Source organism: Calidris pugnax, unplaced genomic scaffold (assembly GCF_001431845.1).
Source record: "Calidris pugnax isolate Ruff unplaced genomic scaffold, ASM143184v1 scaffold39, whole genome shotgun sequence".
NCBI classification, from domain to species: Eukaryota; Metazoa; Chordata; class Aves; order Charadriiformes; family Scolopacidae; genus Calidris; species Calidris pugnax.
In genome coordinates this window covers 9983663-10008981 of record NW_015090828.1, presented here as the reverse complement: position 1 = coordinate 10008981, position 25319 = coordinate 9983663, and the positions used below count along the sequence as shown (strand labels likewise).

The window sequence follows — 25319 nt, the reverse complement described above, 5'->3', positions numbered from 1 at the left end:
TGTCCTTTCACGTGCTATTTTTAACCCGTGTCCCTTTTTAGGTTTTTTTTGAGTATGTGTGTAACATTGGGCTGTCAGGGGTCTGTCATATAGCACTATCCCCTGGCATGAGACCAGGAGGTGTGCTTGACAAATGACTTTATTATGACACGTGGACATAAGCTAAGCTCAACTTAGCAGTCGGCGTCTAGATAGATGGTCAGGGGCAAGCTCCAACCAGATAATGTGTCTCTGGTGAAATAAGGACATCCCTTAAATGAATCCTGTCTCTAAGCGTGACAATACTTTCTGTGCTGCGTTTGTACCCACGGCTTTGAGGAGGACAGAATTCAGAAGAAGATGATTAAAGTCTGCAAATGCGTATGAATATGCAATTTTCACTCTGTTTTAGGCGCACAAAATATTGAGAAGGTGCTTTCTGGCTTGAATATTCAGAAATCCGGAAAGCCCCCTGAAAATTGCCTTGACCTTTGAAATTGATGACAGAGGAGTTTTTGCTGCTCTGGTTCAGAAAGGTTGAGGAGGTCACTCAGGAGAGACTCCATTTTCTGCACTGTAACTGCTGTGAACCTTTCCAGACGTTCATGAGAAGGGTTTTATTATCCTCCTTCATGAGCAGGTGTGGGAGAAGTTTTATTTTGTTTTTTTCCACCTTTTTTGTAATTTAAATTGAAATGAGGATGTGATAATTATCATAAACAGTGGCAGAAAATGCATGGGACATATCTCTGCTGAGGGATTTTATTCTTCAGAGAACTGAAAACCGGCCTGTGCTCTCCCAAATTACTGGAAGTGCTTGGTTTGAGTTCTACTTAATCTCCTCTCAGGGTGCATCTTCCCAGTTTTGGATTGCAAAGCTCAGATAATTAATCTTCCTGAATATTTTTGTCGTCTTGCTTGTATGTGCACTCATCAGTGTACACGTTGCCTCCCAGACATCGGGGATTAGATTGCGAGCTCTGTGCCTTGACTCTGCATATGCTGGGATTTTTATTTGGTTTTCCTCTCTTCAAGATAAAAAAAAAAACCATTTTGTGATGGTATGAGAGATGGAATTTATTAGTATAAATAACCCCCTCTCCTGCCTTTCTCCAGCAAGCCCATCTAGCTAAAGTGCTTGCCTTCTTACAAATGTGGCTACAACCTATCTCCTTTGAAATCCATTTACGAGCAATTTTATACTAAAATGCAAACAAATTCTGGATTTATTTGGGGATATCACAATTACTTACAAGAACAACTCTTTGTTTTCCCATTTGTGAGCCATTCAAAAGGTGTTATTAAAAACAGTAAGAGTTTTATTATCGTGCATTTACATGGGGCATCACGGGTGAAATGTTTGCTTGGTAACAGCCCAGAAATCTTCTGCTTTGGGATGGATATTTTGGACTCCTGAGAGATGCTGGGAGCTGTGCTCCTGTTGTGACTGCTAGAAGGAAGTTTTCTTCTCTGATGCCATGAGTTTGTTGTCTTTGTGATCAAAATACGAAGTACAAAATTCATGAAGCCAAAAAAATTTCTCTTCTCTGTCCTTATACTTTTTACTGGTGTTATTCAGACAGTGCCTTTTGCTTTCTAATCCCCATTCAAACAGAAAACCCAAGAAATGTTTACTTTTGCACTCTAAGAACACTTATTTAAAGTATCTTTTTTTTTTTTTCCTTTTCTCTTTCAGACCTAGGCCTGGATCAGTTTATAGTCAAACGCTATGATGGGAAGGTAAGCACATTAAACTATTAAGTGTATATTATTCAATGGCCTTTTTAACCTAAACTCCTTTAGTTATTACCTGCACGTGGCTATAAGTTAAATGAAGTATTTGAAGTATTCTCTTCTGAGTTTTTTGTTGTTTAATAGCATTGCAGTGCATTTTATGTAATGACAGTGAATGAGAAAAAGATATTTTTTCTTTTAAAGGAGTCTTATTGTAATGTTTACAGACAAAATACTGCTGCATTATATACTGTTAGGCCAGGAAATTATAGGTTGTAATCCCATTTCCTTGCTGCCTCTTTATGCCTGTATGAGAGCCCCAGAAGTTATGGCATTTTGGTGGGAACTCCCTTAATTTTCCTTTCCAGACTCATCTCCAGATTGCTAAAGGAAGGAGACGCTCTTGTGATGCTTTTATCTGCATCCCCAGCCTGTGTTCCTACCCCCATCCAATACGCCTCATTCCTTCCCCTTTTGAACCCTAGGTCCTTCCTACAGTGGTACCCGACTGTTATGGATGTTTGTGCTGTTGTGATGTGTGTTGGTGAAATGTTGAGGATGCTCTGATCTGGTTTTCTCTGCCTGTGTCAGCGGAATTATGCAAACCAGAGACCAAATGAACCACACTGTAAATCCCATTGGTATGGAGGAGTACAGTAGAGGCAGCTCTGGCCCTAGGACTAGCAGCTTGTGTTAACTTCGTGATGCAGATGACTGCAGCTTAGTTAATTTTCCATCATATCACCATGTGGATAATGGTACTCCAACTTTTAGCAATATTTTCATTTCATCTGCATCATATGAAAGTAAAGCTGCTGGTTTTTTCCAAAGGGAAGTCAGCATCTGATCCCTTTGTTGCTGAGTGATGTACCTGACACATAGAGTCAGGCTTTTCCAGAAAGCCTGGGTGCTGGAAAAAAAAAAAAACAACTTTTAAAGCTTTATATAAACAGTGTGGATTGAACACATGTGGTTCCCTGTCTTGTTTTGTGTCTAGTAGGGAAAGGTAAAGACAGAAGGTGATCAAATACCTGGGGTCCCTGTCATCAGCAATGTGCAAGTGTTCTGGTTACCGAGGCAGCAGAGCGAGGTTTTTGCTTGAAAACAGACAGTTGGAAGGTACTATTTTGGCAGTTAGTTTTGATGCATAAAACTACGAAGCGTGTTGTGAACACTTGTTTTCTTCTCCCCTGCCACAACCGCAATGTCTGCTTTTATTGGTTCAAACAAAATATAAAAAAAAACCCTCAACAAAAAAAAAGTACGTATATTCTTTGCAAAATATCAAATGTTTCTCCCTCTGGTTTATGACAGTCTATTTTGCATCCTCTCACTTTCATCATTTGATCTTGTCAAGCTACCACATTCATCCCTTAGGCTTTTCATAAACAAGATTTGTTTGTAGGGGGAAAAAAATGCTGAATCCCAGGCTATTTGTTGCTAATCGTTTCTCTGTTCCTCAGCACTCCACGGCTGGTTCCTATCACATTGGCTAAAAGATCCAAAGGCAATCCCTGTTCCTGAACTCAGCTTTCTGTTTCTCTGCCCCTCAGCAGAGAAAGCCCCAAGGGCTTGGATGTGATGGACACAATCATCACACAGGGGTGTTGAAAACCCATGGTCGGTGTTCAATTGGGCATCCTCATCCACGCTCTTAGGATCTTGCTGTTCAGCGTGGTGAACATCTGTGCTGGCTGAAGGGTGGAGAACAGATAGCCTTTGCCTTAATGCTCTGACCTGCAGCAGAGTGAAATTGCTTTTTTTATATAACTTATGGACGTTGGTGCTGCACTTGGATGTCTACGTGCTGTGGTTTGGATAGTCTGACAGTGACTTAGGGTACTGCAGTCAACTTCTCTTTATTGTTATCTTCTCCTGGGACCCGTTTTTTCCCCACAATCTAATAACACCCTTGAAGCAGTTTGCTCTGTTGAAAATGAAGAAATAGAGGCTCTTGTTTGCTTGGCTGTCTGCTTAAAGACACCTTGGAACTGGCTAAATCTGGCAGGGCACTGGTTATGTCCAGGTGGTTTCTGTTTAAAAATCAAACTGTCTTTACTCAGTCAAGCACCAACTGGGTGCTGCAGAGCTGACTTTACTAATTTGAGTTTCACTTGCATAGCAGCACCCGAGGGATAAAACCCTTTCCCATCCCTTCCTCCTTGCCTGTTTCCAACCATGGTTTCTTCTTGGCTTATCAAAGCATCCTCTGCCTGGAGACAACTTTCTGGTGCTTTCCCTATGTGTGTTGGTGGAGCTGATGAGCTCAAGCAGGAGGGCGAGAGGTCCATCGTTCCCCCAAGCATCCTTATATCGCACAGAGGTAATAGGACTCAAAAAGTAATAGACCTGTTCAGTGGAAATTTCCTCTTCATTTTTAAGGTGAGAGGAGTTTGTGAACAGTCAGACACAAGTGAGCTGCAGTACTGAGAAGTACTGACAATCTGCAGGCTACATCCTGGCTAAAAAGCAGAAGAGAGAACTAATTTTAGTTCCAAGTAAAGATGTATACCAGGGGTTGCCTCTAAGTAATAATTTAGAAGGAGATTCAGTTAAAAGAATAGAACCAGCTGTGCAGTCAGTTGCATTTTAATTACATATTACAGGACAATGTTTAAAGTATCGGTGTGAATCTTGAGCATGTATGTTGGAGATTTAAAAGCAACAACATTGGGAAGCAGATGTATGAGCTGCTCTTCTCACACAACCAATTTTATGTGAAACTACCATCAAAACAACTAATTGATTGCCATGTGGTGATTGGCACTGGTCTTGCAAAGGATTTTGTGATGTGCCTCTGTTGTAATTGTGCCAGGTTTCTGAAGTATCTTGCTGTGCATGTGATTAAATGTTATGGTGAGAGGACAATACCCACTTTTTTTTTTTTCCTGCCCCTCCTTCTTCCTAGTGATAATTTATAGAGCTGATGGCGAGGGAGGTAAATGCTACTGCCTTATTAATGGGAACAATGCTCCTGTAATTGGAGCCTAAATGCATTTTCTTCACTCATTGAGAGACCAAAAGCCCTGGAGACATTAACCCAGCAAAACCCCTTTGCTCAGATCTATTTGTCAACATAAGCTCATACTTTTCTTCGCCCTTCTGCTGGGCTGAGAGTGTAGGGAGGCCACTCGTTCCCTGGCTCCATTTTTGTCTAAGTGTGGTGGTTTCTCCCCCAGGGCAGCAAGCTCTGGAAAGTAGAGGAAAAGAGGCACTGGTTACTATTCATTCAGAGTGGAAAAAAACAATATTAGTCAGTCTGCAAGTTGATATTGAGCCTGAACAAAGGGCTGATGTGAGAATAGACACCCAATTTATGTGTAGCTCAGGGTGCTGTGGTGTGAAGGTGTCCAGACCATGACTGTTCATCTGCTCCTTTTCCACCATGTCCCTTTCCTTCTCTGTGGGAGGAGGAAAGGAAAGGGTTTTGGCTGTGGGGAAGCAAATCTATCTGCAAAGCACTGTTGCATGTCAGTGCCACAGGAGAAATACCTCCTGGTGTCCCTTCTTTCATCCTACCATCTTGAAGAGCATCCCTCTGGTTAGGAGGAGTGAAGTCCTGTTTAATTGAAGACGTGCTGTTCCCCTGATGCTTAATGCTCATTAAGGCTTAAGAGAGAGCGCGTTGGAGAGGAAGGTGGAGGTGTTCTTTCTGTGAAGACTCACAGTCCCTCCGACTTTCAAACTGAGGGATTGTAGGATTTCATCATTTTGTTTGCATCTTGCTTAGCAAGAAGGCAGTGATGAATAACCTCTCACTAAATACAAGTGTGTATCTTAGCACTTGTAGCATGGCATAAGCTTTATTAACGTTACATAGATTGTAATACAGACTTTAAGATTTTCTTTTTTCATGCTCCGTTTACTCGACTTAGACATTAATGATTGACAAGCTTAATCTCCCAAAGGAAAAAAAAAGCAAGCAAGGCTGTTAGTGGTGTTTCTCTGAAGCGTGAGCTGTGTATCCACGCTCTTCAGAGCACGATCAGGCCCTGTCCCCTGGGTCCTTTGATGCAGACCCTGTCCTGGTGAGCTGGAGCAGGGAACAGAGAACAGAACAGTCCTGCAGAGAACAGAACAGTCCTGCAGCTGAGCTTTTGGCAGGGCAGCCTGGGGGAAAGGAGCAGAGGCAGAAATGGATGCTGTGGGTGCACAGCGTAGAGCTGTCTTTGTGCGGTTGGGTGCTCACACCGAAGGTACAATATAGTGCTTTTAAGACACCTCTGGCCTGTTTAGGAAAAAAAGAAAGCACACTTAGATTGCTTATTAGTTTAATCCGAATACACTTGGCTGGCTCTTTTTGTTCTCCTGTGGGGAAAATTTCTTGCTGCTGCTTAAAGTGAACAAAAGCCTTCGAGCTACCAGCAACAGCTTACCCTCCTGCTACCCTTGCTGCAGTAAGTAATTATAGAGGCTTTCAATGCCCTCTAATTAAATTTATGAATTAAGTATTTCCTGCCAGCATTTATGTTTACATCTCTAGATGTTTGGGGATGCTGTAGAGCAGTAGTAAAACGAAGGGAAAGGAACATATTTCCCATAGTTTCTGTAAGGGCCAGTAAAACGTCTGAAATTCATTTCCACTGTGTAATGCGGGCTTGGATCATGGACCAGTACAGTGATTTGCTTAAACTGCACTTATCTGCCAAGGCCCTGGAACTGGATGTGTGTGTCTGTTAAAGAAGAGTTGCTGGGAGTCAGCTCAGGAGGAAGATTTCTTGCCAGGTGATTTAAAAAGCATCTCGGGAGCAGAGGAGCCTGAAAAATTGTACTTGGGAGTGCTCTCCATGGAAAGGACTGGGGGCAGATGGACCATTCTTTTTTGGTGGATTGAAGGACCTTGCTGTCAGGTTTGAAAGATGGAGTGGGAAAAGGAGCTTTTATGGATAAGTCTGAATTTCTGGTGTCCTCCAGCTAAGGCTGGAGTGTGAGACTTCCACCAGAGCGGCGTAAGCTGCTGTAGACCCAAGCTTTGCAGCGAGACAAGCTCAAACTCCTGCTGTCATTCAGGAGTCAAACACTGGATCTGAGCTCCTGTGATGTTCCTCTGAAACCTTAACTCAAAAGGATGCAACTCTAAATGATACCTTAACAAAAGCGAGCTATTGCAATTCAGTAGATAGCAGTGTAAAGTGCATGTGCAGTTGATTTACTGAGGATACTCAGTACTTTCTGTAGCTTAGAGGCAATGAAAGCAGGTGAGGAGTCCTCTAAATCCAACTATACAAGGTCCTGCCAATGCCTGTTGTAAGAGCGTTTGAAATAAATGAGTCCCCAGTGTCAGCAGTTTGAGCTGTTGTGTCTGAGTAATGGCTTGCTTGGAGATATCTTGAAGCATTTGGCTCTCCTGGTCCAGAATCCAGCTAAAACATCTCTGTCTAATTTCAGATTTTCTGCTTTGAATTCCTTCAGCTTTTGATCCTCCTGCAGATAGTTTTTTACCTGATAACCTGGAGGCATCTTCCTACATAGGTAATAAACTTAGGCTCATCTATACACAAGTTCCTCTGCCATCCCCAAAAGCATCGTAACAAACTGGCAGGAGATAATTCTTGCCTGTGATCCTTTGTGGAAGCAAGCAGAGATGCAGTTTATAGTGGACAATCAGCAAATCCGAGCTGAGGTGAAATGATTTTTCTCTTCTTGACTTTCTTTGCTGACACCACTGTCCGCATTTGGGCGTTTTTTTGCTTGCTGGCTTTCTCCTGCCAGCCAAACTTGGCCCTCCCCTCTGCTTTAGTTTGCAAATTTGAGTTAGAATCATAGAATCATAGAATTGTCCAGGTTGGAAGGGACCTTTAGGATCATCTAGTCCAACCATCAACCTCACTCTGATAAAACCCATCACTAAACCATGTCTCTAAGCACTAGGTCAACCCATCTTTTGAATCCCTCCAGGGATGGGGCCTCAACCCCTTCCCTGGGCAGCCCATTCCAAGCCTTCAGAACCCTTTCATTCTCAACATTTTTCCTAATATACTTCTGTGTTCCTCACGGCTTTTCCCTGTTTGCTGGGACCTGCGTGGGCACTGAACTGCAAATTCTCCTCTTTGGCTTCTTTGTAATAAAACCAAATTTAATCAAAGAAAATACTTAATTGCTTCTAGCACAGGTAAATGCGTGGCGCACGGGCATCCTTGTGCGTTGCTTTAGGTCCATGTACAGAACACGCTTCGTCCTTTCCTACCTCTTCTACCAAGCATTTGTCGTGTATTTCATTTTAGACAGATCTTTAATTGCTGTTTTCTTTCTGTATCACTAATTCTGTTGCTCGTTTTCACAGGGCTCGTTTGGCAGGCACTACTAAACTGCTCTGGTTGCTGTGTGTCCTCTTTGATTCTGGTTTCTAGGTGCCTGGCGGGTGTTTCTTCCAGCTACTAATATCTCTGATACCTGTGTCTTTATTCTAACTGTGGTTTGGTTCTTTGGTGTAACCAAGCATTCCCTCCTTTTCTTCCCTTTTTTAACCCTCTCCCCTTCCACCAGGATTTCTGGCAGGTACAAAGTAGACAGCATGTGCTTTGATGGGTTTGTGCTTCAGACCTCATAATACGCACTTTTCATGTAAAAGGGACAGTGTATGCTCACCCTTTCCCCCTGCTCTTTTAATAAATAATCCTGAATCCTTTCCTTGATCCTCAACCTAAAGGATTTATTGCAAAATACTTGAGTTTGGCATGTTAAGAGTACAGTCCTCAGGGTGACCGTTAATACATGGCTTTATTAAGGGAACATCTCTGAGCAGAGCTCAGATGTATGTCTCCCTGTCCTCCTGTTTTCACAGAATCTTTTGAGGCTTCTGACTTATTTTTCAGCTTGATGAGACTGCGATAGAGCTGGCTCTGGCAGAAAATGGCATTTTCTGCTCAAGGCCATGAAGATAGTTTTATTCTGTGAGAAAGGACAGGCGTCTCTCTGGCCAAATGCTGTGGGGAAACATCACGTATTTGAATGCGTGTTAGTTTAGGGGGAGGATATTTTTGCAAACTTTGAGTTTTTTCGAGTTATAGAACCACATAGGGTGAACTACACTAAGGGAGGATATTTTTGCAAACTTTGAGTTTTTCAAGTTACAGAACCATGTAGGGTGAGCTACACTAGAGAATATTTTTAGAAAGAAGGTAGTTAGATGCTAATAGTTCATAAGATGGTTTCTAGGAAAGGGAACTACAAAGCAGAGGGAAGTTGAGTCAGCATTAGTAAGTAGAGAGGGAAATGTGCTCGAAATGTTTTGTTTGCCCTGCAACTTTGTGATGTTAAGGAAATCCATAGGGGAAGTTAGGGAAAAATAAGCAGCTTTGTGACAAAGTGTCCTTAGTGGGTATATGCAGTCTTAATCAGAAAGTTATTTATGGGATCATTTTTGGCTTTAATATCTTTTATAGTTTTGCTGGCATTAGATTAATGCTTAATACTTAAGGGATACAAAACAGCTCTGAAAACTCTGTCCCTGGGTAACATGGGATTAGTAGGGAGAAGGGGAGAGGGAAGGAGGATGGATTGAGGGTGGGAGGGAATGTTTTAGGATATGCTTCACCTCACCGACTACAGGAGGAGGGGAGGGGTGGATGGGAGAAGCAGGTGAAGAAGAAAGGAGGAATGAGAGAGAGTGGAAGGGAGTGGCAAGAATCTTAGTTATATCTTAATTCAGTTCTGTAACCATTTCCAATCCTGATGACAATCTCTAATTACATGGTTACATGTGGGTTTTCCCCATACCTCTCTCTCATTTGGTGGGTGATTAGTGCCAAGTGTATGGCCCCAACCTCATCATCTCAGCCAATGTTTAATACTTGCTTTCTATACAGAATAGTTATTTTCCTTGTGTACTTTCACACTGGAATTCTTATCTGAGGAAACCATCAGCGTGCACTATCAACATAACGAGTTCATCTTGGTAATGCGGGCTGAGATGAGGGGAAAGCAGTATCCCCATTTCCATCGGGAGACTCAAACAGCCATTTAAATTCAAAGGTGTCAGAAGTCAACTCATTTTTGAAGCCCGATTTGGGACATCAGGGGCCTAATGTTAATCCTCCCACATCAAATTTCCATTACGGACGCCGCTGTGGTCCTACAGATTGTGATTTCATTACCCTGCGGAGGACTGAGCGCAGCAGAGGGGAGCAGAAGTATAGACTGTCCCTTTTCTGAAGCATTTCCTATTTGCTTTTCCAGCAGGGTTTTCTCCCTTGCATGAGTGGGTCTGCTGCCTGCGAAGGGTCGGGGAAAGTCTGTGTTGTTATTTTTCTCGGTCGTACAGAATGCTGGCCTTGCATTTCAGGTGCCGTTTGTTTTAAAGGTGATTGAATATTTACAGCCTTCCTGGAAGGAAGGAATGCAGGTTTCTCTTTCCAGTCTCAGGAGACCACCTGTAGTAATAAATGCTGCCTAATTTTTGGTCCTCTGTACGTGTCCAAATTCAAATTCAGGGGGAGTAAGTGTGTGGAACAACTTCATCTGTGTCCAGCTCTGTATTTTTCTCCCCCTGTGTATATATACAGCTATATAACCCCAAATCAGAGGTTTTAAACTCTTCATTAAGATATACTCTTGAAAGGTCATAAGCTGCAGTGTTTGTCTGCTGACAGAGGTTTTTAAGCATTTTCCTGTGCTAACACTCACCCCCCACGATGTGCCGTGCAGAATGTTTGCATTTGCCTGGGTTGGTATGTAGACTTCATAGTAAATTATCTAGAGTGATTAGGAGTGATACTGTGAATGTTTCCACTGCAAAAAGAGGTTTATGAGCTTCAAGAAGTCCCCATGCTGTTTCTATCACAACCTTAAATGTTTTTTTCTTACTCAGTGATATATAAAAAGTGATATAAAAAAAATCCTAGGGAGAGCATCTAAAATAACTTATTTTGCATCGACATTAGAAAGCTAGCTTTAAAAACTCCACATCCCTCAATTCTATCCCAAGTTCTTTTTTTTGTCCTTGTTTCATAGCCCGGAGGGACCTCCCCTACCTCTCTTTCCCTAAAGGGCTTGTGAACATGTGGGCTGAAAGGCCTAATTTTCCAATCTGATTCTGAAAGCCTTTCTATTTCTTTATTTCAGTTTTCTTAATGTAGGTAGTGAGGTACCGACGTGAGTTGTCATAAAATCTCCAAATACGTGGCTTTGGTTCTTTAAAGTTCGTATCTTCAAAAAGAGGAGGAAAAAATTAAAAGTCTCCCTCATTTCACAGCCTCCAGTTCAGCTTTTTGACGCAGAGTTCAAAATGGTTATAATTTTAGTTGCCATAGGGGGCTGCATTGCTAAAACTGGTGCTTCTTAAAGATTTTCCCTTATCTGCCCTGTGTGACAGAGTAATGCAGAGCATCTGCTGCAAACGCATTAGTGAGTCTGCTGATATATATATTTCTCCAGATTTTAAACAGTTCTGCTTGGGAAGGAGCTGTAGTAGTCCATGCCAGCACGATGCTGTCCTGCAGGCTCTGGTGGACCAGGCAAATAGGAGCCACATCGCTGCACATTTTCATCTTGGGTAGCGCTAACGAGATGGCACATGCTACAGGCTCTGGTGGACCAGGCAAATAGGAGCCGCATCGCTGCACATTTTCATCTTGTGTAGCGCTAACGAGATGGCTCATGGCTAAGATTGTGTAAAGATGTCAAACAATACACTTGGTAGGTGCTAAAGAGTATTTAAAATACACTCATTAAATGGTTTGTCCAATAAATTTTATGTAAGATTTTTTTTACCATCCTTAGAAGGATTCCTAAGCTAAGATTGTGTAAAGATGTCAAACAATATGCTTAGTAGGTGCTAAAGAGTGTTTAAAATACATTAATTAAACAGATTGTCCAATAAATTTTATGTAAGATTTCTTTTCCCATCCTTAGAAGGATTCCTAATATATATTTTTTTTATTTATAGGGGTGCTCTCTACTGATTTAAGCCCAAGGTATCAAGCCATGTGCGAGCAGGACTAATAGTGCATCATGTCTATGTGTCCTGCTTAATCTTATGTGCACAAGTACTAAAGTGGGGCTCTTTTCCTTTTATTAGAGGGATTTAATTTGTAAAGAGACACATATCCCAAGATTGCAATAATATGGAGGGTCATCTTTAGATTATAAAGCCAGAAAACTCTGAAACAAGGAAAGAAATTGTCTTTATTAGGCCAACTTAACACAGATAGTTTGGGTTTTTTTTGAATGCTCCTATTGTGAAAAGAGAATATTTCTTTTTAACACTGAACATAGAACGTTTTAACTTACTGTCCTCTATGCCTACAGCTAACCATAAAAGAAATATGTTAACAGATGTCTTTTAAACAGTTTGTGTAACTGAAGGTGGTCAGTTGGGACTGAAAGAGAATTGCTTTGCAGCAAGGTGACTTCACTGAAACATTCGTGGTTTTGTATTTGCTCACACAATATTGGTAACCTTAAAGTATGTCTTTTAAAAAGAAACCGAGTACGGTGCCATTTGTCAATAAAAGGTGGTTATGCTTCATCTAAAATTCCTCACTAATTTATAAAATTGCTTTCTGGTTCTGGAGAAATACTCATTATCTTGCATGCACTTTGATATTTATGTTGTTGTCATTTCGGGAGGCGTAAGTCACTGTCGAGTGGCCACAAAAGGCTGATAAATTCCCCATAAGTACAAAGGTGATGTTGAAACATAAGTTAAGTGAATAAATATGCCAGAAGTGTGTTTGCTGCTCCAGATTGAAACACAAACTGTCAACTCGAAGTGACTTACCCAGAGTGTGTTCATCCTGGAGCACAAATTAAAATGCTGCTCATTATGGAGTTCCTGAAATGCAAAATGACGTGGAGCTGCAAGGATTTAGCTGATAAGGCTTTTCTAAATGTGTGTTAGGAATGCAGAGCAAACACCAGCACCACACCTTCTGTCAGTCTCTGTTTTTGCAGAGAAGGCATCCCTTAATTTGCAGAAACACATTTTTTTAATCTGATTTGCATGAAGAAGTATTAACATATTTCACTCTTTCACTCAGTCCTGGGAAAACAATTTTAAAATCCAAAATTAAGGTAATATTTGGCAAGGAATGGAAGGAATCAGTAGGGTTTTTTCCCCCAAAATCCTTTGTTACCTGGGAGCTGTACCATGTACTTGGCTCCAGCTCTGGATCAGTTTTGGCATTAAGGTAATATTTGGCAAGGAATGGAAGGAGTCAGTGGGGTTTTTTCCCCCCAAATCCTTTGTTACCAGGGAGCTGTACCATGTAGAAGGGAGGCTCCGGCTCTGGATCAGTTTTGGGGTAAAATATGTGAAGTTTGCCATGTATATTTGGGTGCATTCCTTGTTTGCATCCAGCCCTGTAACACAAGTCATAGGGCTTGCAACTTATTTTTCTACAACACACGTGTTTCGGGGAGGTTGGTCGCCTTGTTTGCATCCAGCCCTGTAACACAAGTCATAGGGCATGCAACTTTGTTTTCTACAACACACGGGTTTCGGGGAGGTTGGTCACTGTTATGGATGTGTTTAACCCACATCCTGGTGCTGTTTGTTGGGCTTGGAGCAGCCAAGCTTTGTGTTTTTAAACACATTATTTATTTTTTCCACTTGTTGTCGATGTCTGGTATCATAAGATAATCTGCCTGAATGCCTGTAAAAAATTTTATTCCACTGAGACTGGACTGGCAGCTTTTCACTGAAATTACATTGCCATGCTCATGCTGAAAGCAGTGGTATATTTGGATTTCTTTTTCCGTGCTGATTTGGATGTGTGCTTGTTTGTGTGCTTGGTTCATATGAATCTACTGCTTGATTTTTTAAAAAACACATTGTACTTGTAGACTGTTCCACGTGGCTTGCTCACTCGTGAACACTCGGTGTCGAATGGTTCGGGGTGTGCTGAATGATCTTAATTACTGTGGGTTTGAGACTGGATTTTACATGGAAAAAAAAAAAAATTCTTAAATGGAAGACTTTTGACTGTTTTATCTCAACACTTTGAGAATTAGCTCGTGCTCGGATATGAAAGGGTGTGAGATGTGAAAGTTGGCCTGAAAGCGTGTGGGTAACTAGTGTGTGAAGAGGACATGTCTCTAAAACAGGATGGTGGCTTGGAAAGGGATTTTTCCCAACATTTTCTGATCCCATGCATTACCTTTCTGCAAGGATGGCAGAGAATGCTGAAAGAAGAGTGTGGAAAAGAAGCTGAAGGTCTATAGACAGAGATTTTAGGGACTCCCCTTGGGTTTCTCCACCTTGTGCTTTGAGGGATGACAACAGTCCGCATTGTGCCTTGTAAAGTAGGCAGATTAATTTATTTAATGTTATTTTTTCCTGGAGATTTTAATATAATTCTGTAGAATACAGTGTTTAATGGCAGGGCACGACCCCTGAAAAGCATGTTTTGAGCCTCTCCTGGAGTGGAACCAGCTTCTGTCATACTTTGTGGAAAGCAAACAAATGTGCAGCTTCTCAGTGAGCCAGCATAAAATAAGTGGAAGAGTTATGAATTTTTTTTTTAAACTTCTGTCCTCCTAGCACTGGGAGCCTTAAAATCTTATTGATTGGGTCAGTTTGTTATTTTCTCCTATTAAGATCAGCAGGAGAAATTCCCTTTTCTGTGAGCTGCAGGCAGGTTGAGCACCACAATCCCAGCGTGTGCTCCCCATTCCCAGGTTTCTGATGAGTAGATGCTTATTTAAAATAAATAAATAACTAATTTTACTTCGTTTGCTCAAAGAAAGATGCAAATGAGTAAATGCTTCTCCCTCCTGTCTGTCTACATCTTTGTTATTTCAGAGAGCAACTCAATATCTCTTTTTTTTTTATTTATTGTTAGTCTATGGATGTGGTTTTGAGCTTATGAGGAATATTTTGAGCCGTTTGATACCGACTATGAATTTTAAGTGCAGAAAAGAAACCCATAAAAATTAATAAACCAACCTCTGGAACTTTTTCATGGGCTCCTTTGAACAGCTGAAGTAGGATGCTAATAGCTGGTTTATGATAAACGCTGCTGAAGCCGGGCAATCGGAGGAAGAGGCAATAAATCACACGAGCAGGGGAGATGCTGCTGGCAACACCACTGGCAGCAATCACAGGAAACTGCTTTCTTTACAAATCTTCCCTTCAGTTTAAAGGAAAACCAGACCTTGTTTATTTGTCCTCAATATAAGCATCAGTGTAACTTTGCTTCAGATCCATCTCAGTGGGAAAGGAAGCAAAACCATTTATTTTTTTTTTCCAGTAATGATACTTCAACCTGGTATCCCGTAAGCACAAATAACAGTTATTTTGCCTGAAGTGAATGCCATTAGCATGTTCTGCTGTTAGTGATTCGCCTCTTATTAAATTCCTGATGTTCTCCAGATGGTAAGGACAGAACTACTGGGAAGAGTTTTATTTGATCAATAGAGCTGAACTTTTTTCCCCTAAAAACTGTATATATTTTTTTTGTGCTCTATATGATTATTTTTGTCTCTTTGTTTTTGTGGTTTCCGAGCCAGATACGGGTTAAGTTTTCATCTAAATTATTAGCTGAGCTCATCCCCACTCTGCAGTCCCATGCAATGGTGAGTTCTCTCCAAATAAAACCTGAGGTGGATGAGAGACATCAGCTGCAGACCGTGGGTCTCACCCGGAGAGGCTCCATGCTAACTCTTGCTGGGATGTCTACTTAGGCTTCTTAGCAGCCCCCAGGCCAAGCAACCACCTGGTTGCTTCAAAACCTTTCTTGCTCTTCGCAAGTCTAACCGTTCAACTTGATGTAATGTTGTGCCTTGCTTATTTTATTGTCAGTTAACCAGTTTTCTTTCCTTTGTCTTGTATATGATGGGATCTCCGCTAGACAGAGGTAACGGGGGGGGACAGTTGTGTAGCTGGACCCTTGTGTGGTGGTGTTTGTCAGTGGTTTTTTTTTTTTTCTAAAACCATTCCTAAATTCAGCCTTGCCTTCACCATGCTTCTGTGCTTGCATGACCTGGGTTCTGTGGAATAACCTCATCCACGCCTATTCTCCTTTACATTAATTTCATTTTCCTTGGTGTATGCGTGTGCCTCTTCCTGCTGTGTTCTTAAAATGGGTCACCGGTGTGGATTTCCTAACAGTTTTATGGATCCTTTTCAGTCTTTGAAGGTTCTGCGGATCAAAGGGGCTCAGATTTTTAGCTTAGTAAGGGATAGGAGCTGATAAAATACATGCGGTATTTTCCATTAAAACAAGATGTTGAAAAAGAACTGGAGTGAGAGAGAGAGATTGAGATTGGTATCAGTCCCGGTCCTCCTAGTGAGCTTGCTAAACACATTCCAGAATCCTGTACTTCTGATAACTACACATTTTTGATAACTTTGATCCTACTTTATATTCATGTGAAATAATTCTTTCTTGGCTACTGCTGCAACAGAGTATAACTAAAACACTATTAGTGAAATATAATCATTTCATTTTTGAATCCTATATTAAATAAAATCTGATTTTTGTAATGCTAATCTCTCGGATTCAGACAATTTTAAGCAAAACGGACGTAGTTTTATTAATCTGTATTTCAGCTAGGCTAAGCCAACTAATTAGTACTGTGCAAATCCTTATCCCTCATTTGAGACGGGGGAGCACTGATCTTTGCAGAGCGTTTCTGATGGATTTGAAGGCTGGAAAAGGTCCGCTGAATATGAGTGGAGATAGTAGGGGTGTGTGTACATGGAATGGCTTGTTGGTGGTAAGGATACAAATAAATTTAATTTCCTTTTCTGTATTTAATCGATTGCTTTATTTTCTCTTTTGGGGTGTGGGTCGAATGAATAAATAGAAATTATCCCAGGAGCGGGAGAAGTTTGCTGATGAAGACAGCATATTTTATGCCCTTGGAGAATGTGGACTCATTTCTTTTTCTGACTACATCTTCCTCACAACGGTCCTTTCCAGTAAGTACAGTGTTTGTTGTTGTTTTTTTTTTCTTTGCAATTACTGCTTTTTTAAATGTTGAAAGTTTACAAGCAGTGCTTGCTATTGTTGCCTACATACGTTTCCCTACAAGGAATTCTTAATTGCTTGAAACTTGGGCTGAGTGAATAATGGCTGTTGCTTCAGCTGGGTTAAACTTAGCTTTGGGTGGTTTAGAAAGATAAGCAGATCGATGACTTCTGAAGATGTATTTCTCATTCTGAAATGTGAAACTTTTTTGTTGTTGTTGTTTTTGAGTCATTTGACCTGTTGTTCAAAGTATTTCTCATTCTGAAATGTGAAACTTTTTTTGTTGTTGTTTTTGAGTCATTTGACCCGCTGTTCAGAACTGTAGATAGAGGTGTGTTGGTGAGTTGTGTTCCTGTGATATCCTTGTGTTGGGATGAATTTTGCTTTCCAGCTCTTTGCTGGTTACAAGGCTGTTGGAACGCTTTTCTCCGGCTGTATTTTCACTTGGGTAAGCTCAGGCCTCTGTGTGATGTAATCCAAGGAGGAGAGAAGTTAAGCCATTTACATTTCAACAAGTATCATTAGATACCTTCTGTCTTTTCACCCTGCTGCGCTTGACTTGCATTTGTGTTATTTCTGTGATCTGCAAATCTCTTCCAGCAAAGTCTTCTGCACTTGAAGTGCTGGCACTTAAGAGTTTGCTTTGTTGGCAAGAAACAGTGAAATTGAAGCCTTTGCTAATGTCAAACAGCATTTCTAGACTTTCTTCACAGGGAAAGCAAGCTCAAAAACCTCATTTCCAGAGCTTCTGTAGCTGCTTGGAAGGTGCTGCATCGCAAACAGAAATTCCAGATATTTTTTCAGCCCCGTTAGAAAATGTGGGTTCATCAGTAATATGTCACTGTCCAAATGAGCTTGAGACATTTTCTTTTCGGACTTTAAAGAAAAAAAAAGAAAACTTGCCCATCTGTTCTTTTAAATATCTGTTTCAGGATGATGTGATTACAGAACACTTCCCAGTTTACTGTAAACCCCCATCGCTACCTGTTCTGTGCTGTCCAGGTAGTTGGCTGGGGAATTCACTGGCATTTTGTAAAAGCAACACGTTCTTTATTTTTCTCCCCCCTGTTCTTGCGTGCTGTAACACGGACAAATGAAAGAGGCAGCTCTTTGATCACTGAGCATGGCATTTTGGAGGATCTATTACGGGGGGGAAGCAATGTTCAAGGTCTTGTTGGTTGTCAAATGGGTGCGGTGGGGAAAGACGTGTGTGTGACCTTCAGGTTGTGAAAACAAACACTGAAAGATAAAGCTAGATCAATCCAGGGAATTTGTTTTTATTACTTTAGCCTGCTTTTTTGTTTGACTTAATCTCAGAACTGACTCTTAAGACTTTTGCCCTTCCTTTCTTACATGGGTCTAGCCTGTGCCTGAATTATCTAAGCTATTTTCACTGCTGTAGCAAGGGCTTTTAATCCAAGTCTCAGCAGATGACGACAAACTCCCAAACCTATAGTATCACATTACTGAACCTGGCTTCAAAAACACTCCTGCCCTTGGCTTCATGGCTGTGCCAGTGGTGAACCTAATCAGGTATGCAGGGCACAGAATTAATTTCATGTGCTTCCACATTCAGCAGGAATAAATTTTTTTCTGGCTTTGGTTAAATTTCTTAGTTGTGAGAATCAAAGATAAGGGACCACCTCGTGTTAGAGGAGAAAGCCTTAATTTGGAGGGCTGTGCAGGGTTTTTCCCCCTCTTGTTCTTGGGCTTCTGACTGTGTTTGCAGTTACTGGGGAATCAGGTTAACAAGAGGGGAGAAAATTGGGTGGTTTGTGCATTGAAGAATGATGTGAGGAGTGGGCAAGTCAGGAGCCTTCAAAAAAGGTGGGGGAAGCAGGAAAAAAAGAGGTGGGGGGAAGTGTTCTGTGATTTTTAGTTATTTTAGGAGTTTGCTGAATGGACATTGAAGATGGAGGGATATCTCTGGAGGTACTGTGAAGCAGTGATTGCCCCCAGGAAGAGTTTTGGTTTCATTTATAAAGCATTTGCTTTTATAAAAATGAAACTCCCAAACAAACCTTGCCCTGTGGCTAAACAGAAAATGGACTGTTGTGCCACACTGGTTTACTCTCCTGCTAGTGAACGTTCCCTTGCCAGGTAATCTAGTAGTTCCTGATTATATTTTTTCCCTTGGAAATAAATAAAACAGACTGAAGAAAGTACTTAAAACTGACAGGTCAATATTGTTTTTCTCACTGTGTTGTTTAAATGACCCAAACGTTAAGCATGTATCTGGACAAGAGAGCTGTAGATTACATCAAATAGCTAAAAGCCACTAATTATTGAGAAAGGAAGGTGGTGTTATTGAGTGCTAAAGCAAGATAATCCAAAGGGGATTGTGAGATTGGTTCTGAGGGTGGGAGGCAGGAGGGAGAGGCGCTCCTTGGCGGTGCTCAGAAGTGATGAGAAGAGATCAGTCATAGTCTACTTTGGCTTATTGAACTCAGACCCAATCAATGATAACCTCTGAAAACAAGAAACCCAGTGGGCTTCGTGCTGTTCAGCTCCCCAGGAGGGTCATGCCCAGCAAGTCTACTGAGAGGGCTCCTGCCCACTTCCCCAGCTCTACCCAAAGCACCAGCAGGCTTTGGGAGGGCTTTCTCGAAGCATTTGATTTAATTTAAACTGCAGTTGAAGCTGCAAAGATATTTCAGTGGTATTCTGGAAACACTGAGTGTGTGGCAGCTGCTGGGCAGGGAGAGGGGGAGAGAGGGCTGGAGGCTTCATCTAGATGTTGCTCGCTGAGAGCTGGGTGCATATTGCACAGAAAACCAAGTCTGTCGCTGTATTTTATTTACAGGCAGTTTCTCAGCTCTAGCACTATCTGTTCTCATCAGTTGCTGTGTTTCTGTGAAAATGTATTTTTAAAACAACTAATAAAATAGCATTTAACTGCTTCAGAAAGTCAGCCTTCTATTAAAAGCAACGAGAGCCGAGTGGCCTTGAGGAGACCCCACCGTTTTGGCTGCTTCAGCCGTTCCCTGTGTTTTGGGGCAGAGGTAGAAAGATGAGCAAAATATGGGATAAAGCAAAATGCCAATGGGATTTCCCCCGAGTCCTTCAAATGTCATAGGAGAGCAAAGACATCTCTTTCCTAACCAAAGAGGATTTTGCTTTTGGACTTGCAGAGCAGGCGAAGGAAAGAGAGAAAGAGCTTTTCCATCATCAGTGACTGCAGTTTCAGAGCAAATGTGGTCTGTCATCCAGACACGCTAATGCCTGCTTGATTAACAGGTACTGAAGGGAGCTGGGCATTAAAAGAATACATTGATGTTGTTTCAGTAATTGGACTGTCACTGTGTCTGGATTTACTTCTGGATGGAGGGTTAAATTACTTTGGCTCAAGCCAAAGTCATTGCACTCTTGCCAGGGCTCTCGTAGCAGACTTGCAGCTCCTTCTCCCATCTTCTGTTGGCTCCTTCTAGAGCTGCCAGCCTGTGCGTGGTGGCCCACAAGAGGCCTCTTGCCTAGGATAGATTCACCTTTTTATATTTTATTTTTTTTTTCTTTTCCCCTGTGTAGGAAATAAATCCCAACCCATCTAGCTCTGGAAATTATTTTCTGGCCGGCTGTTGCCCTTGTGATGGAGGTGGCACGACGTGCTTTCCCACACTGCTGCACACAAGATGATGTGATCTCTGGGACCTGTTTGCACTGGGGTCATTTTAAATACATATTGCTGGCTGATGCAAATCCCTTCAGCCTCCTTCCCTGCCACGAGTGAGATCTGTTGTCTTACTGGTGGTTTTTTAATCCTGCAAAGCAGCACTAAGTGCCACAGGGCTTGTTTCTACAACAAAAGGAGATAGAAGGTTGCTTGGAAGCAATATCTCCTTTTGTTGTAGAAACGAGCCCTGTGGCATTTAGTTAATAGAAATATTTTTGTTTGTGGTCCTGTTCATGTTAATTTTATCTTTAAGCTTTCAAGAGCCTCTGTTTACCTCTATGGGTCCATCTCATCCATGCTATATGGTGCAGGGATGCCTTCAGTACCTTTCTGCCAGCCCAGTCACTGCTGTGTGGGATTTCCAAGGTGTATCTGAGGAGCACAGAGATCCCCTCTCAAGGGATGTCCCAACTTCTGAATGTAAGCCTGGTTGCTTCATGTGAGACCAAGGACTTTCTGGCTCTGCATCCCACTTCTGTCATGGTCTGGTAGCCATGCTGAAGGACAGAAATGGGATTGTTAGCCTCATTGAGAGGTTCCAGAAACTTACTCATTAGGAAATAGAGTAATTTTGTGTCTCATAGCAATGTCCCAGAACCTGCAGATGTTTGTGGTGTCCTCTTTGTCCAGGGTTTCCCTGGAGAGCACAGCTTCTAATAGCCAATAGCCTTCATCTGGAGCTCCCATTTCCACAGCTTGTTTCCAGGTCCTTATTTTGGAGAGACATTTAAGAGGGAATCTTGATTTCCAGAAATGCTTTGTGAGTCATGTGGTAAAAGATGAGAAGCTGTTGAAAGGTAAGCCTTGTGCTCCAGCTGAGGCGCTGTCACGTTCTCTCAAGTCCCTGAAACTGAGGCCTAGGTTTGTCATGGACATTAAAACCAAAATACAGAATGTGGTGTCGAAAGGACACAGTCTCTTTGGTTCGCAGGCTAACAAGCGAAACAGAAAAGTGAAATAGCAATATAATTTTTTCTTTTCTTTTTCTTTTTTAATTGATTAAATAGAAGAAAGATTAAAAATGGCATTATCTGGGACATTACTCCAAGGAAAAGCATACTGTGTGCTTGGTGTGAATTTCTGTATCTGGAGGTACCCATTGTCATGGCACAGCTTTCCAAAGGGTTGATCGGAGCATCTGTTCATGTGCCAGATCCTTTTGCTGTTCCTTTTAGAACCATGGAATGGTTTGGGTTGGAAGGGACCTTAAAGATCATTGAGTTCCAGCCCCCCTGCCCTGGGCAGGGACACCTCCCACCAGCCCAGGTTGCTCCAAGCCCCATCCAGCCTGGCCTTGAACCCCTCCAGGGATGGGGCAGCCACAGCTTCTCTGGGCAACCTGGGCCAGGCTCTCACCCCCCTCACAGCAAAGAATTCCTTCCTAATATCTAATTTAAATCTCCCCTCCTGCAGTTTAAAACCATTACCCCTTGTCCTATCACTCCACAAAGAATTGGTGGATTTGGATTTGTTTTCTGAAATAGTTGAATAAGTTGAAAAGAAAATGTTTGCAGCATTAGGACATGTTAATGTTTGGGGTTTTGTTTCCCTGTATTTATTGCAGTTAGGGCTCAGCCACCGATATTCTATGGATAGTTGCTTCCCTGTAAGGCTGTAACTCTATTCTCAAAAAAATACTACGGCATTTAGAGATGCGTGAAGTAAAAGTGCATCATCTACCTCTTCCCTATTACTGGTGCAGTCACTGACAATTAACTAAGTACCAGTGCTGGGCTGCTGGCTGTGGTCTTGTAAAGGTGAGGTCGTCTGTGACCCCAATTCTTCCCTTCAGATGGAAATGTTCCAACTGAAACACATACAGAAAAAATTCTCAGCTAAAATACTATTCTGCGGAGTCAGATGGAATAATGACCCTGCTGATTCATGTAACTTAAAGTGGGGGGGGCTGTGAAAAAAGTCTTGATTAATCTTTGGCTGGAGGAATAAGGTAAGCTTTTTTTAATGTTGTGGCCTGAAAAAAAAGGGAAAGAAAAAATATTAAAGCTTCAAGGCTAGAAGAGCCATCTCTCTAGATGAAAATCTGTCTCTTCTTAGGAGGACCGTGTTAATTTTGCATTGATTTTAAAATTATATTTTTTTCAGCTTCAGGGTACTATTGCCTTTGCGCATATGTCTATCTTAATTTTGGGATAGATGGGGAAGAAGCAATCATAAGGTATTTAATTCTTACTGATTAATTTTTCTTAAGGTAACTCCCCAGCCGAATTCTTGATCTTTTGTGCTGCACTGAAATTACTTGGGGAGTTTCTAGGCTTCGGGATGAATATTGAAGTCCTGAACTGTTTTGTGGTCAAATTCAGACGAAGAAATTTTCAACTACGTCTGAGGAGAGCAATGTTTATTTTCCAAAACTCTATTCAAAATAGTTTTCCTAAAATGCAGTACCTCTGCTTGAGGTGGATGCTCTACAGATGCTTAATTTTTGTGGCTGCATGAATTGCAACAGGAGTCAGAGGGAAAGACTTGTTGAGAGGTGTCTCCAAGCGTGGAGCAGTGAGGGTGGGGAAAAGAGAAGATCAAGTAAGCGCAAAAATGGTAAAATGTGGCCTCTCTCATCAGTGAGCATTTATTGTCTTTCAGAATGCATTGCTTCTGGTGAGAGTAAATGGCAATAAAGAGCAATTGAGTGCAGCAAATTGGTCCATTGAATAATTCAAAATAGTTAAAAATTGCATAATTGGCTTAAAGATGCCTGCTCCAACCCATCTAATGCCTCGGAGGTTCCCTGGGGCTTGGTGCTGATGGAGAGGGGGGTTTTTCAGTGTGGTCAGTGCTGCTGCTCATCACCTCTTTGTCTGGTAGAGGTTGCTCATCGTCGTAAAGTTACTGCCTGTGGCTTTTGGTTTTCTTACTGCCTTTCTGTTCCCAAATACTTGATTTGAACAGACGAGTCAAGCTAAATGTTTGCTCATGAACTGGAATTGGTGTGGGCTCCAGTACCGTGTTTTCATTTGTGTTAATGTTTTGGAGGAATCAATTAGGAAGTTGTTGTAACCTCCTGAACACCTAAAGACTAGAAATAAAGCTATAGCAAAGAAACTGCGGCTGCTCTCACCAGTTCCTGACTCATTGCCCGAGGGAAATTAGCTGCAATGATAAAACCTTGATTCTGAATAATGTCAGAGAGGATGGTGAGGAGATAACTCGCAGAATCAGAGCGAGCTGGAAATGCAGCTCAGCACTTGGGGAAGTCCAGAAGTGTTTTTCCCTTCTTTTTTCCTTCCCTGCCCCTAAAAGCAGGCGTTTTGCCTTATGAAAAGCAAACCAGTCCTTTAAATGGTTTTGATAACCATTGCAGGAGGAATATCGTGTTCATTTTGAGGCATTTTAATTAAGGAGGAAGGTGGGAAGTTTAGAGAAGCTAAAAAAAGCTAGAAAAGCAGGTGAGAATGGTAAAATTGGGGGGCAGGATAAAAGAGGGGGCAAAAAAGGGCTAAGTTTAGCTAGGCAAAGCAGTGTCTGCTGCTTTTGTGGTCTGCAAGTTTCTGAAAGAGGTAAGTAGAAAAGGAAGAAGAGAAATGGAGGTTGTAGAGGCTGATGTAACCATGAGTAATGGGGCAGGGTGGGCAGGGGTGGGAGGGTTTGCTGCCATCGCAATGACGCTTCCCCAATAAATCCTGGTGAGAAACATCACGCCCAAGAGGAGAGGCAGAAACCAGCTCACTCAGGACCAATAAATTCAGGCTGCCGGAGATCAGAGACATACATCTTAATGAACATTTCTTCCTGAGCAGAAGCAGGATGAGCTAATTGTCTCTGCCCTCTGGTTTCCCTGGCTCCGATTCACGTTTGTTGAATTTAAGTGCTGTTACAAGTAATTGGAGGTAGATATGCAGATCAGAGGAAGAATTGGGCTGCGTTGCATATATTAGCTGAAAGAATGAAGTAATTAAATTTGCCAATTTAAGGCCACTTTCCTTCCCGATCCTTAGAAAATACTGACCTGGCAGATTTTTGATGCTGGACTGTTCATTTTAGTTTTGCAAGTGGGACTTGATGACCTGCTCTTGAAAATATGTATTTAGAGAAGGGAAAGGAAGGAAATGGCCTTCATGAGGGGCAAGTTGAATAACTTGCTTTCTCTGTTCACCTTGTGTCTGCACAAATGGGACATGGTATTATATGTTTCCTTAAAGAAAAAGGGGAGGGGAAGGCAATTTTTAATAAATTTTCCAATCTCAGAAATTACATCATTGTACCCTGGCAAGGAAGGAAGACAGTTTAAGTGAATTGTTCTTTTTTCTAATGTCTTGTAACTAGATTATAGTTCTGTGTATTCCTCCTTTTCCTGAAGAGGAAACAACTCTTCCCACCCAGTGCTAGATTTTTGGGCTAAGAAGAAGAGATTGCATCTGGGCTTTCGTGCCGTACTTGCAATTAAAGTGAATAAAATTGGATATGTTATTTAAACATTAAGAGGGAAGTTAGAAGGTGTTTAATACTGTTACTGTCAAGGAAACGGGGAAGTAATAATTAGAAATGATGGATGGATACAGAGGAAGCTTTTTGTATAAATCATAGAATCATAGAATTGTCCAGGTTGGAAGGGACCTTTAAGATCATCTAGTCCAACCATCAACCTCGCTCTGATAAAAACCATCACTAAACCACGTCTCTAAGCTCTGTGTCAACCCATCTGTTAAATACCTCCAGGGATGGGGCCTCAACCCCTTCCCTGGGCAGCCCAGTCCAAGGTTTCATAACCCTTTCTGTGTCAAAATCTTTCCTGCTCTCCAATCTGAACCTCCCCTGGTGCAACTTGAGGCCGTTTCCTCTTGTCCCATCGCCTGGGACTTGGGAGAAGAGACCGACCCCCCCTGGCTACACCCTCCTTTCAGGGAGTTGGAGAGAACGAGAAGGTCTCCCCTCAGCGTCCTTTTCTCCAGGCTGAACACCCCCAGCTCCCCCAGCCTCTCCTCAGGAGACTTGTTCTCCAGACCCCTCACCAGCTCCGTTGCCCTTCTCTGGACCCGCTCCAGCCCCTCAAGGTCTTATTTGTGGGA

The 25319-nt window shown here is 41.9% G+C and overlaps 1 protein-coding gene and 1 long non-coding RNA gene across 5 annotated transcripts in view; both read left to right on the top strand.

The window, feature by feature from the left end:
- The window catches only part of MICU1 (mitochondrial calcium uptake 1), a 125129-nt gene that overhangs the window by 48882 nt on the left and 50928 nt on the right, over positions 1-25319 (top strand). The window contains exons 5-8 of one of the 4 annotated variants that reach the window (XM_014940505.1): positions 1676-1719; positions 8200-8211; positions 15504-15509; positions 16462-16576. In XM_014940505.1, coding sequence (XP_014795991.1) covers positions 1676-1719; positions 8200-8211; positions 15504-15509; positions 16462-16576 — 177 coding nt within the window. Of the gene's footprint in view, positions 1-1675; positions 1720-8199; positions 8212-15162; positions 15229-15503; positions 15510-16461; positions 16577-25319 lie in introns of all 4 variants that reach the window. The other 3 variants (XM_014940501.1, XM_014940502.1, XM_014940503.1) reach the window with 3 other exon arrangements.
- LOC106887106 lies at positions 11572-14897 on the top strand. Its single transcript, XR_001411800.1, has 3 exons — positions 11572-12726; positions 12843-13074; positions 13161-14897. It is a non-coding gene; the product is annotated as an uncharacterized LOC106887106 (long non-coding RNA).